Source organism: Globicephala melas, chromosome 21 (genome assembly GCF_963455315.2).
Source record: "Globicephala melas chromosome 21, mGloMel1.2, whole genome shotgun sequence".
In the NCBI taxonomy this organism is placed as follows: Eukaryota; Metazoa; Chordata; class Mammalia; order Artiodactyla; family Delphinidae; genus Globicephala; species Globicephala melas.
The window spans coordinates 5,580,099-5,599,073 of record NC_083334.1 but is presented as its reverse complement, the minus strand read 5'-3'; the positions used below and the strand labels follow the sequence as shown (position 1 = coordinate 5,599,073).

The window sequence follows — 18,975 nt, the reverse complement described above, 5'->3', positions numbered from 1 at the left end:
ACGTGTAAATAAATACTACCACGCATATCCGTAGCATGGCTCGTCTCTTTCTAGTGAGGAAAACGTATCACAAAGTAGATTCGCCATTCCTACAAAATTTATGAGAAAGAATTCTCATCCGTCTTGGTGAATTATGTTTAACTGTACCTTTAAAATTATTTTTGTTCATTCTATACTAATTAAACTGATTTTGTATTTTCAACACTCCTAGGTGCAGGTGTTGAATAAATGGTTGTTGAATTGAATTAAAAAATACGTTCTTCAGCCCAACTATAGATAAGACACCCCTTTAATTTACTTATTATTGACATATATCCAAGACTAGGTGACGGTATCCCTTTAGAGTGGCAAGGGGTGGTGGCATCGCTTCTTCAAAGCCCATCAGACAGGCGCTCTTCTGGGTCCCCTTTCCATGCTTCTGATCTGATAGGTTTCATAGAGTCAGAAGAACGTTTTCCAGCTCGCTTCATGTGAATTTCTTTAAGTGGATTGCCACCATTACCTGTATTTGGTGTAATATTTAAATAAACAACATTAAAATCCATTTGTGGTTACTAACTATTGTATGCGACCATCTGTGTTTCTAACATACCAGACATATGCAGAACGATTGGCAACAGGCTGAGCACAGGTTCGTCTAAGTGTCTGGTAAACAATATTTAAAGCATGCATGACAGTAGTCGGAAATACAAAACCTGAATGCCACCATCTCCAAAAGTCATCGGTGGAGCCTAAAAATACCCAGGGCTTATTTTGGTGCCTCTGATACTGAATATGACTCAACTATTTTTAGATGTTGCTTCAGAAAGCAGGTGAGGCAACAGTGCCGCGGTTTTAATAGTGCTTAGATCTGGCAACTATGCAGAATTCAGAATTCGGTTTCTAGAATTCTGCACTGAGGCATCCAAGCCGGCCACTCAGACTCTTGAGGTGACTCAGTTCTAACATGCGGGGCCAGTGACAACTAAGAAATCTACATTCCCTTGGCGCGCTATTTTGCTAGATGCTAGATTTAGGTAAACAAAGAGAGGAACTTAAGTGTTAAAAAAAAAAGGTAACCTTTCTTACAATTAATTTTTGCCACTCTCTTTGATAATTAGAAGCTTCTCAGATGAACAGGCTGTGATTTCAGAACCATTATGTGCAATTTTGTTGTATGTTGTCAACCATTTAAACATGTAAAAACCATTCTTAACTTGCAGCCTGTACCAAAAAGTCAGGCAGAGGCTGACTTCGGCCCTTGTTTGGCTACAGTTTGCTTTGGTGTTAAGTGCTTTCTGAATTAACAGGATTTAAACTCGTGGCTTCTTGTAAAACAGGTGATGGGGAAGTCTAGGTGTGCAGGTTGTCTGTATCTGCCTTAGGACTGATTCATCATCCAGCTGCTACAGGTTTGAGTTTTGAGCTCTGCCAACGAGCTTCCCCCGTTTCAGGCGCACTTTTTTAAGCTGAAATCGGAATTGAAATGGCTCCTATAGTAGCAGGCGGGGCAGCGCTGGCCTGGGATTTTCCCCTGTTGTGACTGGTTCTTAGCGGACAGCATGCTCCCGCCACCTATCCAAAAGCACACACACCAACCTACCGCACCGTCCTAGACTGAACGCCTAGACCAACATTTTAACTATTTTGAAATTTTAAACAAACAAAAAAACCCAAAAACATCATTTTTAACAAGTGAAAAAACTTTTAAAAAACTTACACACAGGAGCAACTCTTTCCTTCGAAACGACTGAATTACATTTGCACCCACAGGCTTGGGCAGGACCATGACTGAAAGTCGATTCTCCCAGTGTTGGTTTGACCTCAAACCATTCTATAAAATGTAAACAAAAATTCTTTCTTAAAAATTCACTATGGCCATGGTCAAAGTACGACACCACAATTTGAAATTAAGCAAATTATTTAGACATCTGTTGTATCATATTCCTGAGAGCAGTGTGGATATGTAGGTTAATAACCCTCTCCACCATGGTTCACATCTCTGATGCACAAAATAGTTGCTCTAAAAAAGTTACTTTAGGGCTTCCCTGGTGGCGCAGTGGTTGAGAGTCCGCCTGCCGATGCAGGGTACACGGGTTCGTGCCCCGGTCTGGGAAGATCCCACATGCCGCGGAGTGGCTGGGCCTGTGAGCCATGGCCGCTGAGCCTGCACGTCCGGAGCCTGTGCTCCGCAACGGGAGAGGCCACAACAGTGAGAGGCCCGCGTACCGCAAAAAAAAGAAAAAAAAAAAAGTTACTTTAAAGACAGTATCCCTATGTTCCTATTAGTCTTTTGTTAAGCTTTTTTTTTTTTAATTCAGCCAATTTATTTTTAATTTTATTTTTAAAAAATATTTTGGCCACACAGCATGTGGGATCTTATTTCCCTCACCAGGGATTGAACCCACGCCCCTGCATTGGAAGCACGGAGTCTTAACCACTGGAAGTCCCAATAAGCTTTCATTCAGTAGTAATATATGTACAGAAAAATGAACAAATCGTATGTTTACAGTTGAATTTTGTTTATGTTTACAGATGAATTTTTGGAGTGAATACATACCTGGGATGCCATCACCCAGATCCAGAAATAGTATAGTGCTAGCACCCCAAAATCGCTTCCTGTCTCTCCCATACAGTATCCTGAAACTAAAACTCTGTCTTGACTTCTGTCATCATAGGTTAGCTTTACATGTTTGTATATTTCATATAAGTAAAACCATACAGTATCTATTTCATTTTGCAAACATTTTTGTACTGTAAAAATAGTGACAAAATTATTTTCCATGTTTCCTGTATGTCTTATTAACTAATTCTATCAACTGCAGCACTTGGGCATCAGCTTCACTGTGCTTCTAAAGATCACCTACCCCTCAGCAGCTCACCCTCACCGAGGCTGGAAGACGTGTCTAAGGTCATTTCTGCTCATCAGCCATGCCCTGTTTATGCTTAAACACCACCCTGGTCATTCCCAGAACTGTGATTATCACAATTAATTATTGGGCAGCTTAAAATCAGCATTCTCAAAAATCAACACCGGTGATAACAGAATTCAGTTCAAGAATCGAAAGTGTTGAGGTATGTCCGTGGCTAAAGAGAACATGTGTTCCAAAGAAGACAGCAGAGAGAGAGGTTAGCTCTGCACTAAGATGGACATTTAAACTGATGACTAAATGGAATGGTTGTGTTTCGTTCCAGGAATTCCGACAAGACCCAGTGAGTGGAAGTAATAGTGAGACAGATTAAATGTAAGCAAGTATTCGGTATAAAAAATAATGATACCTGATTTTGCAGTGTTAAAAAAATAACTTGACAAAACGAAAATGCTGAACAAAAGAACTGAAGTGGGGAGGGGGCTGGTAGGGATTGGTCAGTGTCCTAGTGTTGTAAGGTCCTTACAGTTTGAGGAAGAGAATAAAGATATTACTCTTAGACTAAGATAAATAGGCATGTTAAAGTTTCTAGCGTAGCACTAAAGAGAGTAGAAATTTATAATTTTCCAAATTAGTAGGGAGGAAAAAAGTCTTTGGATAAAAGTTCAGTCCAAAAGAAGAAGAAAAACAGGTAAGACAAAAACAAGAAACAGAGAACAAATTAAAAGCACAAAATAATATGATAGATATGAATACATATATGGTAATAAGTATGACTGAATTAATAACAATAAAAGTCACAGTAGATGAAATTACAACAAGTCTGTGAATCAGGGCACAGTGGCAGGCTTTTCTTTCATCTGTGCTCAAGAAGAGCCTTCTTACGCTTGGAAGAACCCAGTTGACTATTTCCAAGAAAACTTACTTGGATTCAGTTTTCTGCTCAATTTTCTTTGCAACATTTGTAAAAGGAGGAGGAACTCTACTTTATGTTCATTATTGAGCTTGTTCGGATTGCCTATTAATTCTGATAACCTAATGTTATCTTTAATAGACTTTGAAGCTGTCGATCTGGAGACCAGGGGCAACTGCATCTGGTAACTGTAGTCTGTGAAATTCACAAGGTCATCCTGGATACTTTTAATTCTGGAAATAGAAAAATAAATATTGTTGACAAGCCCCATTTTAGTAATAAGATTTATATTATCAAAAGTTTCATATTATATTACTAGAAAATTCCAAATAACTCACTCTCGATGTGTTAACAAGGTGTACACCTCCTGTATCAGTATTTCAGGTACTCCGGCTTTACAATGAATTGTTCCGTGGATTAGTTCTTTAGGTAATCTAAGTTTTTTTCTCGCCAGGAACTGTAATAGTAGAAAGAGAATACTTTCACCATAAGAAGTTCTATAAAAATCTCCAATTACTGTGAATTCACTTTAATCCCCCTTTAATCCTCAACTAATATTTTGAGGTTTAACATGTTAATTAAGTTATTATTACTCAGCAAGAAAATCAACCATTATATCCCGCTCCAATTTGAAATGAGTATGCTCAGTTTCACAGGTGACTCATGACATAAACTTTAATAACCTTCTTTTCAATACAAGGAAACAAGCTGCCTACCCAGCTGCATTGCGTCCTAAAACACGGCCACACACGCATATACAGAGAAATCCACGACCTCAAGAATACACCTCTTCAAACATAAACTTTTCAACAGTTAAAAGTGTCATTGGTTGCTAATTTACCTTTTCCAACTGCGCCCAGTTATCCAACTTGACTTTTAAAGACGTTCCGTTTTTAAAGGATGACAATTTAAGGTCCCAGGGGTAGTGTACAGTGAATATTTCTGCTATCAGGAAGCCATTTGAAAAATCCCTGATCCAGAAAAATAAGGAAATAAAATGCAGTTACTTACACAGTTTGTGATTATGGTTCATTAACACCAATTTAATATACTATACTGGCAGCAACTTACAGAATGTTGTACCATTGCTCCAAGGAGGACCTGCTATGGAATAACCTTTGGGTAAGATGACACACACCAAAGGCCACGGTGTTCTTTTTATGAACCCCAAACTATTCATTTGTATCGAACCTGCATTTTAACAAGATGCCCATGTGATACCTAGGTACCCTGAAATTTTCAGGCGTGTCTTTCTTGAGGAATACCGAAATTAGTAAACCAGAGTCCTTGCCTGCAACAAAGTCATTATTTTTATGGAATTTAGTTTGCACGCCCAGAGCAAATATTAACTGCCACTAGTATTAATGTCCAGTGTCTCTGAAGAAAGAGCCTGGACTCTTTTACTTTTTTTGTAGTCACCAAAGCAGTCTATTAGCTCAAGTCTCTGTAATGATTGATTGACTGATTGACCGATTGAGTGAAATGCTCCATCCTATTTTTTTTAGGTCAGCTCCCTAAGAAAGCAAGGTGTGTGTGTGTGTGTGTGTGTGTGTGGTGAGTGGGCGGGGGCAATCCCAGGAGAAAGCCCCTGCGCGGACCCCGGGGCTGCTCTGCTCCGACCGAGGCTCCCGCCAGGCGACGGGGGCCGGCCCTGCTCCAGCACCTGTTGATGTTTCTGGGGAAGAAGCTGAGATCCAGGCCCTGGAGCCAGCGCAGAACCGACGGAGACACGCGGGACCTCTTCGGGGGATGCGGATAGACCAGACACTTCTTAGGCCTCCCTCGCATGGGAGCGGCTGGACGTGGCGCAAGTGACGGTGACTTGGGTACCGTCGGCAGTGTCAAAAGCTCTCCTCCCAGACCGGCGGCAGCCATGGCGCTTTCTGGGTTTCTATGGCAGCACCGGGGGCGGGGCCTCGGCGGGGCGGAGCTTCGGTGGGGCTGGGGCTTCGGCGCGGGCGCCCTGGGCCTCATGGGTCCTCCAGTTTGGGGTCCTGCGGCTCCGGGTTGGCAGACGCGCTTCCCTGGCCTCACTGAGGACTCGGTTCCGGGAGCTTAAGCCTTGGGCGGAGCTTTCAATCTCCGTTTTAATTGGCGTGAAGAATAACCGATTTAGAGCCCTCCCTTAGAAATGGACATTTTGAATATCGTGGTTTCTGCCCCGTCGAAGGCCTAGTTTCAGTCAAGCATTTGGAGGAGGTTGTGAGGACCTTTCAGAGGACAAAGACAATTTTTGTTTGGAAATTGGAAACGATAGGGTTTTGTTCCAAAATGCCAATGAAAAAAATCTTCAAAATTAAAATGAATAGATGCTTAATGGCTACAAAATTTAACGTACCTATTTCCTTAATTATTACGCTGTGTTCATAAAAATTACATATTCGAAAGCGATTTGTAAATTCGATTTTCACACTTCACAAAGATGCCCCAGTAGGCATGATTCATTCATTCATTCGAAAAATATTTATTGAGTCCCTACTAGACCCTGAGCTAGTCACTTGGGATTTATCAGTGAACAGTACAGAGGGGGAAAAAAAAGGATTGCAGAGCAGGGACAGACAATTGTAAATTAAATATTTACACAGCAGAGTTGTTAACATCCTTTAAAAAGTCTTACAGTAAAAAAAAAAAAAATGTGGTTCGTAATACACATTATTGTGCAAGATAAAATATGGGCTAGGTCTTGAGAGTGGAGCTATATAATATTTTGTTGAATGTGTATTCATAGACATGTTTATTAATCAAGTAAACCAATGTGAGTCTGTATGTGGTGAAAAAGAAAAACAAAAACGGAGCTCTACAAGTGTTTTTACTTTGCCCAATGTGTCTTTCACGGATGATCCATTCACTTGGTGACCTTTTTTTTTGAGGAATTATTATTCGGTGCTTTGCTATGCACTAGGTCTTCACTATTCAATATGGTAGCCACTAGCCCCACGTGGCTGTTCCAATTGAAATTTAAATAAACTTCAATAAAATAAAGTGAGTAACACTGTGTACATTTCAACTGCTCAGTAGCCACATGGGGCTTGTGGCCACCACACTGTACAACACAGATACCGCAGTATCACTGCAGGAAGATCTATTGGGCAACTGTGCACTAGATTATTTATAGAAGGTACAGAGATATAAATACGTGAAAAAAGATCACGCACCCTGAAAAGCTCTGCCATGGTAAAAATATATTAGTATCAGGGAGGAAGCAAATAATTTGGCCTGAGGGAGTGTAGGAGTCCTCTCAGAGGAGGTGACCTTTGATGTGAATCTTATAAGGCGGTATTTTGAACTGGTTAAGGCAGAGGCTTTGGAGCAGCAGGTCTATTTTTTATTAGTTATGTGACTTTGGGCAAGTTATTTAACCACATTTATTTGTAAAAGATGGAAATAAATAGGATATACCTCACAGGGTTGTGTTGAAGGATTAAATTAAGTTAAATGAGTGAAGAGCCAGGAACAGTGTACACACATAGGGCTCAGTAAGTTTAAATGATATTTCTAAGACTATCATGGAAATCTGTGGAATGAAGAGGGGAGGGGACAGTTCCACACAGAGTTACTAGTGTGAGCAGAAGCAGACATGATCTATGATATGATAGGTTTTTATGAGTTTTAAGGAATAACAAATAACCCATTAAGGTCAGAGAAAGTGTTTAGGCTTTGGCATGTGGGGCTACCCTAAGATTTCGGTGATGATGGCTAGAGAGGTAAGTTAAGGCTATAGATTGGGGCTGGACTGAGAACAGTCTTGCTGAGGAGTTAGAATTTTTTCCTGTAGCAAATGTGCCAACTGTGAAGCAAATAGGTCTCTGTTTCAAATACACCCTTCTAGGTTCTGCCCCATGGAGCTGGAACTCGGCACTGTAGTTTCTCCTTTGCTGAGTTGTATTAAATCCCGCCACTAGGGGGCACTAGAGAGGAACCAGGAGACCAGAGGAAAGGAGAAGGGCTGTTTGGATGAAGGTTGCCATGGCAAAAAGGCTCCGGTGGGCAGGGGCAGTTGGTGCCACCGTCCAGGTTGGGTTTTTTTGTTTGTTTGTTTTGTTTTTTTGCTTTTTGTTTTTTGTTTTCCATTCCCGGAGCAGGTTTCATCGTACTCCCTCAGAGGTTTCAGCGACCACTGAGAAGCGCTCAGAACTCCAAGCCCCGGGTTTTACTCTAGGACCGCTCCTCTGAGCTCCTTAGGCATCAGCATCTGCTGTATACGCTGCCCCTGCAAAGGTCTGTAGGGCTTTCCCTTCAAGTTCTAGACTCTCAGAATCTCCAGCCCTAGGGGTCTATCTCTGTTCGTTTGATGGTCTCATTTTTGTTCCGTTTGACCGTTTCCTTATCTTAAATTCTTGTTGAATTCGTGGAGTTACTCTGTTTTCCTGCTGAATCATACATTGCTTCGTACTCAGAGTAGCTTATCTACATGTTACCAGGGCAGCTAAAGAACCTGCTACTCCCGTTCACTGGATCCACGGTATCACGAATAGAGTGGACCAGCCGGGTATTCTGTGGGATGATACGACACTCAAAAGCCTCTGCTGATCTCGTGGCAGAGAGCCAGAAAATTGATTTGACCTGCGGCAGGAGGATGAACGTGCACTATTGTCTGTGGTTCTTGCAGGCTGTTAGGAGAAAAAACACTTTGCAGATCAGTAGCAGCATAACAGCTGCTAGGGGTTGTGGCGATTTATTCCAGTAAAGATACTGAAACACAGCAGCACCCTATGGTCCTTGTCCCCCAGGTCCTCCGCCTGCCCTTTGTCTGTGGAAAAACTATAGCCAAAGAATAAGTTTAATCAGAGAAGTGAGAAAATGCAGAAACAATGGCAAAGGAGACCAAATAATACTAGTTTAGTCATTAAGCATAATGAAGGACCTTTAGTTCCTTCTCAAGGGCTATAGATCATATTCTGAGCCGTGCCCTGTGAGCTGTCTTACAGATACCGAAACCCACACCAGGTGGGGAAGTTAACTACGTGGTGACCAGGCTGTAGCCATGACATAAGCTGCCGCATTCCGAGAACTGGCCTCAAGAAATGGAAACAAACCAACCCCGGAACCGAAGATTAACTGTACTTAAAACAATCAAGATGACCAATTTCAAGATGACCGTCAGAACTGCCTGTGCTGTTTCTGCAGGCAGCCCCCTCTCTCTGCCCATAAAAGCACTTGCCCACTGGTTGCCACTGGGGGGAGCTGGCCTTTGGACACGAGGCCGCCCTCCCCTCCCCGCCTTGGTTACCGGCACCCAAAATAAAGCAAACTTTCCACCAGCCTGGCGTCTTCACTGGCTTTGGAGCGGCGAGCAGCCGGACCCCGCTTTCAGTTACAATACCTCAAATGGAAAAGCAGCTATAACTGAAGTTACCTCCTGAACAAGTTCACTAATCCACAGTCATCCTCTAAGCCCCAGCCAACTTTTGCGCAAGCCAAACAGCCCTTGCAGTCAGTAACTGTTGTTGACCTATGTCAACATGAGAAAATTCAGAAGAGCTTTACTTGATATGAGTATTTTGTTGATTGAGAAGCCAATGTCAGACAGGGAGACTTCCCACAGAAAGTGCCTAGAAGCTGGCTTTCGGCAATTACAGCGCAGTTTATAAAGTGTAAACGTGTGAGGACCTTCAGCCCTCTGGCCCCGTGGGTTCCACATCTGTGGATCTAACCTATCTCAGATAGAAAATATTAGAAAAATCATTCCAGAAAGTTCCAAAAGGCAAAACTTGAATTTACCTCCTGCCAGCACCTGTTTACATAGCATTTACGTGGTGTTAGGAATTATAAGTAATCTAGAGATGAGTTAAAGTATACAGTAGGGTGTCCATAGGTTGTAAGCAAGTACCACGCCATTTTTTATAAGGAACTCGAGCATCCCGGGATTTTGGCATCCTCAGGCATTCCAGGGGGACTGGAACCAGATCCGCCACAGATACTAAGGGGCGACGGTGCACTCTTTTCTATTGTGATTGGTTACTGGAAACGTACACTCCTTTTCGTTGTATAAGCTCACTCACAGGTAGCCAACTAGCTAGGAAGCTGCAAGGTCACACCGACAGGGAGCAAGCTTAAAGTTTATTTCAGGTCAGCATCAGCATTTGGGCAAGTCTGGAGAGTTCAAGTTTTAGTTAAGTGGCTACGGGTACTTGGTCTAGGGGCATTTTCAAACTGTGGCCTCGGTTTTGATTTCTCAACACCACACCTCTCTTCCACGCTGGAGTTGGGGGGATGCAGAGGGTGAGCACCTACTGTGCTCTGCTCAACCAGGGACATCTGTGCTGTTATGGACGTAACCTGCCCCCGCCTGCTTCTGCCCACGGGGAGGTGGGGAGGTCTCCCTGATTCTGGAATCAGACAGAAAGTTCACTCCGGCCTCCTACTGAGCCACATCCTTCTACTTAGACTATGTCCATATTGAGGTGATATTTGAAAAGAGACCTCAAGTTCTCCCTCTAGTTCTTTTCATGGGGCAAAGGAATTACCTGAGAAAGCTCCGTGTGACTTACCCAAAGAGGAGGAATCCCCTCCAGATGGATGGTACTCACTGGTGTGTTTAGAGGGTCACAGCAGAATCGGAACAGGTACATGATTTTCAGGGCACAGTGCAAAATAAAAATGGGCCCATTGTTCAGAACTTAAGCATTTCAAGACCACCATTAAGTCAAGCATGGGGCCCTCTGAGTGGAGGGCTCTGAGCGGAGCTCAACTCAGTGTTACTAGAACTAGCATATATGGCTGTGGTGACCATGTAACTTTCCTCTGCATACACAAATCAAGAAGAAATCTTGTGAGGTTCCCTTTTTAAAAAAATTTTATTTATTTATTTATTTTTGCGGTACGCGGGCCTCTCACTGCTGTGGCCTCTCCCGTTGAGGAGCACAGGCTCCGGACGCGCAGGCTCAGCGGCCATGGCTCACAGGCCCAGCTGCTCCGCGGCACGTGGGATCCTCCCAGACCGGGGTATGAACCCGTGTCCCCTGCATCGGCAGGCGGACTCTCAACCACTGCGCCACCAGGGAAGCCCTGAGGTTCCTTTTAATACCTTCCTTTTTTTTTTTTTCCTAAGGAGAACATAACAAAGTCCAAAATCACTGCCTTTCATTCCCCCAGACTGAGACCCTGTGGCTGAGAATTAAGTTGAGTCCTTCCTTTCAAAGAGTCATTTTGTACCTAAGGCCTTATGCCTTCATGTACATAATAGATACGGATCTTCTAATAATTTGAAACATAACAATGTAAAATGCTGACTTTGCTTTGAGAGGGATGCCTCAAAAACATGAGATAGTTAGGAAAATACTTCTTTTTCCCCCTTATGTGTTTGAATTATCCTGTCCCTGAGAATTAACATTTGTCCTTGGGAAGTGTAGAAGTGTGTGTGTGCATTTAACTTACCCTCTGGGCAATGGAGGGAACTTAGAAGGACGTCTGCCCCTCACATTGACGGGGTGCTCCCACACCAGGGCAGTTTTCAACGTTAAGTTGTCCCAGACTCCAGGGCAGGTCTGCTGGCTCCAGAGGCCTGCAGACTATGCAGCGACCTGAGGCCACCCACTTAGAGGGCTCTGTCCTTGGGTCCTTGGCCTATAGAGTTGTCCCTGTCCTGCTGATGCTGCAAATCCAAATACTGAGCACCCCACACCGTCCTCGCATGTGTCTTCAGGCATCTGTCCGTGAGAGGAATTACAGCTGCTCCGTGAGCTCGGTCCCTGAGGGATTACTCTATGTCACTGGTTCTCAGAGGGACACTTGGTAATGTCTGGACACATTTGGGGCCCACGCGGGCAGGCGTTGAGTGGGTCAAGGCCAGAGATGCTGGGAAGCATCCTATGAGGCACGAGACGGCCGGTCAAGACAATGATGACCTGATGCCAAGTGTCCCTCCTGTAGAGGCTGCCAGGCCCTGTTCTGGTTGATTTCAGACCTGCCAAACTGCGGTGCAGAGGCATAGATGCGCAGGCAAGTCCGCTGCTGTGGGTGTGGAGAGTGAGGGTTCTGGAAAGCCTCATTGTGAAGATAACACAATGAGTGAAAGGGAACAGCCTCCCAGGCCTGAGGACAGAGGCTGGGGGCGAGCGCCGTTGAACTTGGCTCTGTACACACGTGTGCCCAGAGAGATGGATGAGGGGGCGGCATATGTGCTCGTGAAGGTGGGAACCCCGGGAAGCAACAAAAGTTAGGTCGTGCACGTGTTTTTCAGATTCGCCATGTGCTGTTCTACACGCTGCTGCAGCGAGAGAAAGTCGACTGTAAGATGCGTCAGCCCCGCGGCTGTGGGCCTGGGGCACAGGAGTGAGCTACTGTGTTGATTTATAAAGGGGATCCAAAACACCCTTCCTCCTGAAGTCTCAAGCGATTATGAACTCAGACAAAAGACTGAGGCAGTTGGGAAAAATCGAGCCCATTACTGACCAAGTTGTGGTCGGAGAACGTGGCTTCTGTCTGTAGTCAGGGTCCTCCTAATACTGAGCCCCGGGGGCTAGAATGAAGCATGCGCTCAGTCCCGGGCAGTGCTGGGCCTGGGCAGGGCACATCCGGGGCCCAGCCCCGTGCGCATGCTCTGTGTGGGTCAGTCACTGCCCTCTGGGAAAGGGGACCAGTGGTGATGCAGCCCCTCCTCCTTGTAACGACAAGGGTGGGAGGAGGGAACAAGGCGGCCAGCTACAGAAAGACTGAGCCCTGGACCCAGACGCAACTGCTGAGGGCCAGCCTTCACTCTCAATACCCCTGGGTCCCCCGAAGTTCAGGGCCCGCGAGATGACGTCAGGCCCAAAATGCTATCTTGTCCTTTTTTTTTTTTTTTTTTGCGGTACGCGGGCCTCTCACTGTTGCGGCCTCTCCCGTTGCGGAGCACAGGCTCTGGACGCGCAGGCTCAGCGGCCACGGCTCACGGACCCAGCCGCTCCGCGGCATGTGGGACCTTCCCGGACCGGGGCACGAACCTGTGTCCCCTGCATCGGCAGGCGGACTCTCAACCCCTGCGCCACCAGGGAAGCCCCTAGCTTGCCCATTTTGAGGAAAGGGCAAAAACTAAGGATCCTGCCTCGGGCACAAGAATAATACACGGAGAGATGAAGTCATGGCTCCTTCCATGTCCACAGCACGCTTCTACTCTGAAAACCACCCCCCACAAACCCCCAAACTTTTCTTTTTAAAAGTCTGGTGTAAGGTGCTAATTCTCTCTTGTCTATGGTAAGGGAAGATCGGAAACAGCGTTTTCTCCACATCTTTATCCCTTTGTTGATGTTGTTTTTTTTCACATCTTTATGGGAGTATAATTGCTTTACAATGGTGTGTTACTTTCTGCTTTATAACAAGATGAATCAGCTATACGTATACATATATCCTCATATCCCTTTGGTCTAATGCAGGAGGCAGGCACCAGGGTAAAGGAAGTTCGAGGGCCTATCCTGCCCTCCAGCCCAGCTATTCCTGCAGGGAAGTAACCCTGTTCTTTCTTCCTCACGTTTCATAGGTTCTCCGCCTACACTCCTCACGTGGGAGGATTTTGCAGAGCCCTGCGGAAGGGAAACATTCTTCCCGTGGTGGGAGCGGTCCTGACCGTGAGCATGCGGACTCACTTCTCCTCCCCCGCATCCGGCGGATCCTCTCCCGGTTGATATCAAGTCCTGCGCCCCTCAGAACCCCAGCCTTTCCTTCCTTGAGCCTTTGGGAACCTTCATTGTCTGGCGGATGATTCGCCAGCATGATCTGTTCGTGTTTGGGCTCAGAAACACTAAAATCTCCTATTTCTAGCAACCGGACCTAATCAGTTGTGCTTGTATGACACAGAGTGAATGTTTCCATTTAGCATAGAAATTCCAGGAGATGTTTTGTTTTATGTATTTAGGTCATTTATAGTCTCTGGAATGCACCCCTTTTTGTTGAAATCCTAGAGCAGATGGAAAGGTAGCAAGGCCTGAATTTTCTGAATAAATTTTCCTCCTGAAAAAGACTGAGAATGATTATTAAGGTTTTTAAGAGAGAGGGCAAACCTTAAAATAAGCCAATTATAAAGAATAGGAAAGTAGAGAAATTAGAGTGAAAAAGTGTGAATAACCCAAGGGAGAGGATACTGTTTTAAGTTGTTTGTAAATGGAGAACCAGTCATCTGGGTTCAGGGCCATCCAGGGAAACACGATGGATACATTTAGACCTTTTCAGAAGAGGCCATCCTTTTACACTGTGTTTCCGTTTACTGACTCAGAAACATCAAATATACTCTGTGGTTACAACAATCATAGAAATTAAATACGTTTTCCTACAAAATAAGTGTGTTCAACAGTGCTTTACTCCAGTATTTATTTCACTATATTTCTTTAATCTCGTATCAAATACAGGCGGTCCTCGACCTAACAGTTTTTTGACTTTACCATCGTGGGCCAGGCTGAGCTCTGATGTTCTGTGGGGAAGGTGTATTAAATGCATTTTCAACATACGGTATTTTCAACTTAAGGTGGGTTGATCAGGAGGTAACCTCATACTAAGTATAGGAAGATCTGTAGTATTTTTTTCTTTTGTCTTTGTCTCTGTGGAATGTTATCCTTGCACCTTTACAGACATATATATTATAAGATTTGGATTAGAGGACCTTCAAGGTATAATTTTCAATCTGCACCATCCTACTCTCACTGCCCGTGATACAGTGATTTGAAAACCAGTGGTAAACAAAGCTAGGGCAATTGAGTCATATTCTCCCATTATCTTCCATTATAAAATCAAATACTAATTAGAAGAGGAAAAAAAAGTGCTTTATTCCAGGGATAAACATCCCACTTTAATATATTAACAAATATGATATATTTAAATTAGAACACATCTTTGATAAGACAATTGTACTCAAGGTACAAGGTACCAGCATACTAAAATTTTCAAGTGTCAACTTTTATTTTAATATTTGATATTTACTTCTCTTATTGGCACAAGATCAATTAAGAGGGATGCCCTGCATTACTCTTATACTCCAAGATGACCTCTAGCTCAGGGAAAATGCTAGTAGAAAACTGTTTTATAAAAGCAGTTTTAATACATAATTATACTTAATAGGGTTCCTCTATAATAAAACAACAGTTAAATGCATATTCTTCTGAGGATACTACAAATTTATTAAACTGAGATATTTTGGAAAACAGACTAAGTTAAAAGTCTCTACCCACATAGAAGACATTTTTTAAACAAACATGCTACAGCCTTATTTCTACTTTCGAAAATCTAAAATGATTTTTTAAAAATGCAAATCTTAGTAACTTTGGGGTTACATACAATAATAGTTTATTTCCCATGGGTCTCTGAAAGTCAAACAAGAACTAAGTTACTAGGCCCCTGGGTCGTCAAAATATTTTATCAAAATTTGATAAATTTATAATATAAAACTCATCAAAATATTTTCTTCTAGTTTACACAGTGTTATAAGTATCTTGATTATCTTATTTCTAAATCCATAATAAACTCAAATATAGTCTAAATTACAAAGAAGGCACAAAGGCTTTTTAAAAATTTTTATTTAATTTTTTAAGTTATGTTTTACATCGCACTCAAGTACAGTTAAGCAGAAGAGAATACACCCCTTTAGGGGACACCGCTACACTAATACCTTCTGGCGTACCACATTCCCTTGCAGTACAGTCTATGCAGAACCCTTGCTTTGTGTAAGAAGGGTTAGGAACACCACAATGAAGGTCCACAGATAGCGTACATTTTCTGAGTTTTCTACATTTGCTAAGTGATACCCCCTTGTCCCTTTCTTTGAAAACCCCACAAGTTAAGGCATTTTTCTTCTTCTATTTTCTACAGCCTTGGACTGCCCTGACCCCTGAAGTGTGACCCGGGGCCTCTTTATCAACTAGATATGAAGTTCATTTTCCTGGGTCCAGGTATCACCAGCTATCAGCAGTCTCTGAACTGGGGGAAGGTTGGAGTGATACGTGTAAAGGCACAGAAGGGAAACCTTGAGAGGCCACCCTTGAGAAGGAGAGGGTCTTCAGATGGTTTGAGCAGGTGTGTAATGTTCCAAAGTTCTCAGGGTGAGAGGGCAGTAGCGACCATTTTAGTCCTACCAGTTTCTGAAATAGGTCCATTTAAAGCGGTGAAGTGACCAGTGGGATCTTTGCAGGGAAGGGGCAATTTATCCTTTCTTTATGGAATTAATCATTACAATGACAAGTGTACATCTAACAGGGTGGGTTTCCTGAATGAGAGTCAACTTTATTTCAAAAAGGTTATGACTTACTCTTTTCTAAACCATACTCCTATTTCGTATTAATATAAAAAATACAGAGATAGTCAATTACAGAGGCCAAAATTTAAAAGCTAACACATTATTTGAAAAATATAGACCTTTAAAAATATAATATACAAATACTTTTAGTAAGGGTTCACATTTTTCTGTTTCATTCTAAAAATGAAATGGTGAATTTCTCATTTTTTTCTAAATCAACAAAGGGATATATGGGAATAGCTAGTAATATATAGATATTTTAAACATACTATAGTTCAAAAACAGTAAAAATGCATAAAACAATAGTATGTACTAGTACACTTTAACTAAAATTGCTATTTCACTTCTTCTCTGGGGTGTTCTCATATCTCTTTCCCCTATCTTTAGCATATTTTAGTATGAAATATACACTATGCAGATGAAATAGAAATTTTTGATTTTCAAACATTTAGAATTATTTTACTGCCTTATCGATACTGTAAGAAATTCTGCAATAATGTTGGCAGCTGGAGCTGTGGGATAAGGTGTAATCTTGGTCTTCCAATGTAGTTTCTGATACAGAGTCTGCAAAGTTGGCACAGAGAGCTTGGGGTAGCTGCAAAAGACATGAAAGTATTTGTTCATTAAAATCAAAATGGAGTTTTCTATGTTGTAACATACATGAAATCAAACCACAAAAAACTACAGTGCTTTGCAGTAAACTAGGGGAGTATGACCATTATCCCAGGAGAATTTATATAAGCACTTGTAATGCTTTTATTTATAACACTTTATTATAATTGAGGTATAGTCTATGCCCATGCATGTTCTTTAAAACATTATAATCTTCAGGCTTATGAAATTATTGTTGCATGTCAACCTTCACAAAAACTTCTGCTTTTAGAAGGAGATATAAATCAAAAGCCCCAAGAAGTGTTATGCACTAAAAGGGGAATTTTTTAAATTTTTTTTTCTCAGATTAGGTTTACTATTTAAGACATAGCAAGTTTTACTACAGTGTCTGGACCAGGCTTTAGAATTTCTGTTTTAGAACAAAAAGACTTCATGATTATGTTTCTATAACACGTTATAGATAATGCATGCCCTTATAAAATGGGGCATGTTTCCAAATATTTATTAAAATATTAAACAGAATTACATATTGTTTATTGTCAAAAGAAACACTATGTTTAACTTAACCAAATGAACATAGAATCTAGGTAAGATGAGCACAAAGGAAATCAAGATGATCCCTTCTTTACAGGTGGAGCCCAAGGTCAAAAATTACCTTCTTTCAAAAAATATTCCAAATGTTATGCCATTGTTATTTTATTTTTATTTTTTTGCGGTACGCGGGCCTCTCACTGCTGTGGCCTCTCCCGCTGCGGAGCACAGGCTCCGGACGCGCAGGCTCAGCGGCCATGGCTCACGGGCGCAGCCGCTCCGCGGCATGTGGGATCCTCCCGGACCGGGGCACGAACCCGTGTCCCCTGCATCGGCAGGCGGACTCTCAACCACTACGCCACCAGGGAAGCCCCCATTATTTTACATGCCAACAAAAAGTCTTTAAATTTCACCTACTTCAGGCAAACAAAACTTTTTTAATGCCCACATGGGTTCTTCTTACCTTCATGCTGAAGCAGTAATCTTTCCACCAAACTGCTAGAGGTCGCTACGTCGACAGGTCTCAGAAGCTCTGTGTTTCTGGCATTGACGTCCGCTCCAAATTCTAGCAGTAAGTTTACAATTTCTGTACAGGACTGTTGAGCAGCAGCGTGTAATGGGGTATCCCAATATTTGCCTTTTTGTACGTCAGCGCCTACATGGAAATGAGGAGTGATGGTAGATACAAACAGAGTTAGTTAGATGAGTCACTTAACCTCACCAAGGCGAGGCAGGTGTGTCAGCCACAAAGAGGGCCTCAACTCTTTCTGCAAGGAGTTCTTTCTTTATGTATAATATACATAAACATGCATATTTCATCTTAAAATGTGATACAGCTGGTTGCAGAATGCACACTTCTGTTAGATTCGCTAACATTTTTCTCTGTGCTTGAAAGATCTCATAATAAAAAAACATTTTTTTTTAATTTTAAACAGTTCCCAAAGGAGTCATATTAAGTAGTATTACAAAGAGCACACAATTAGACTGACTCATATCCCTTTTCATCATCATGGATAGTTTTTAGGATTATTCAAGAGCTTATTGCTCTTATTCTTTTCATTTATTTTAAGGCAATAAAGTACTTTGGTTTCTTGGAAAACTCATGAATCTAGATAGGTGAGCTCTTTGGGTAAAATGTATATAGATTTTCTCCTTACTTCTCACTCATGTAGTTTAATTCAATAAATATATAAGGGCACTGAGCCTCTTAAACGGAAAGGCACACTATATTTCTGCGTGCCAAGCAAGTTTTTAAATGCTTATATTAAAATACTCTTACAAGTTAAATTATCTATTACACAGTTGTTTTATCTTAGTGCAAGCCCCTGGTACACGGGGGTCATCATGTGCAATGAATACATACTGTTTAATACTGTAAACAATAATAATCCCATTTTCCAGGACATAAATAGTTACAACACCAAGACATGTCTATTAATAAAAATCCATCAAGTCCTTCTCATTTCTGTTGTCCGATACCATCGGTAAAACCAATGATGCTTATGAGAAGCAGTATATTTTAATAGTCCCTTTACGGCCCTCTTGCTACTGTCAAGTTTCAATAAATGTAATTGTTTTCAATATTTTCAAATCAAATGTAAAACAGTTAGTGGAAAAATGATATTCCATAGCAAAATCTCCATAGAGAAAGCATAAACTCTGTTGGTTATATCAGTTTTATGGGAGAACAGAGCCTGAGAATAACAATCGATCCACAGTTACTAACAATACTTTTCCAGTTTTTTTTAACCTAATATAAAATATTTGGAAAAGAATATTGCTAGCAAAGTAAAAGAAGGTGATAAAGAATAAACTCTTCTGTTATACAAATGTATGGGAGAATATAACCAGAAAATAACCATCTGTCAGCC

At 42.1% G+C, this 18,975-nt stretch overlaps 2 protein-coding genes across 5 annotated transcripts in view; both read right to left on the bottom strand.

Annotated features, from left to right (window-relative positions):
• Window positions 1-213: 213 nt before the first annotated feature.
• Window positions 214-5,637, bottom strand: SPATA4 (spermatogenesis associated 4). Its single transcript, XM_030829999.2, has 6 exons — window positions 5,426-5,637; window positions 4,604-4,733; window positions 4,101-4,219; window positions 3,775-3,995; window positions 1,700-1,813; window positions 214-502 (listed from the first exon to the last, which is right to left on the bottom strand). Exons 1-6 carry the CDS (start codon window positions 5,635-5,637, stop codon window positions 372-374), a joined length of 927 nt encoding a protein of 308 aa, XP_030685859.2. The 3' UTR covers window positions 214-371.
• Window positions 5,638-14,479: 8,842 nt separating this feature from the next.
• Window positions 14,480-18,975, bottom strand: part of ASB5 (ankyrin repeat and SOCS box containing 5) — an 83,590-nt gene continuing 79,094 nt past the window's right edge. For all 4 annotated transcript variants that reach the window (XM_060291470.2, XM_060291471.2, XM_030829992.3 and 1 more), the window contains exons 7-8: window positions 17,568-17,759; window positions 14,480-16,556 (exon numbers count right to left, since the gene is read on the bottom strand). In XM_060291470.2, the coding sequence (XP_060147453.1) occupies window positions 16,429-16,556; window positions 17,568-17,759 (320 nt within the window). In that variant the 3' untranslated portion in view covers window positions 14,480-16,428. The remainder of the gene's footprint in view (window positions 16,557-17,567; window positions 17,760-18,975) is intronic.

Bases quoted from the DNA above. Each gene is read 5' to 3' on its own strand.
- SPATA4 (XM_030829999.2), bottom strand. From the start codon at position 5,637: ATGGCTGCCGCCGGTCTGGGAGGAGAGCTTTTGACACTGCCGACGGTA. The intron at 4,734-5,425 runs GTGCTGGAGCAG...TTTCTGGATCAG, and splicing joins TTCCCCAGAAACATCAACAG to GGATTTTTCAAATGGCTTCC. The intron at 1,814-3,774 runs GTAAGTTTTCTT...TACATTTTATAG, and splicing joins GAGCAGAAAACTGAATCCAA to AATGGTTTGAGGTCAAACCA.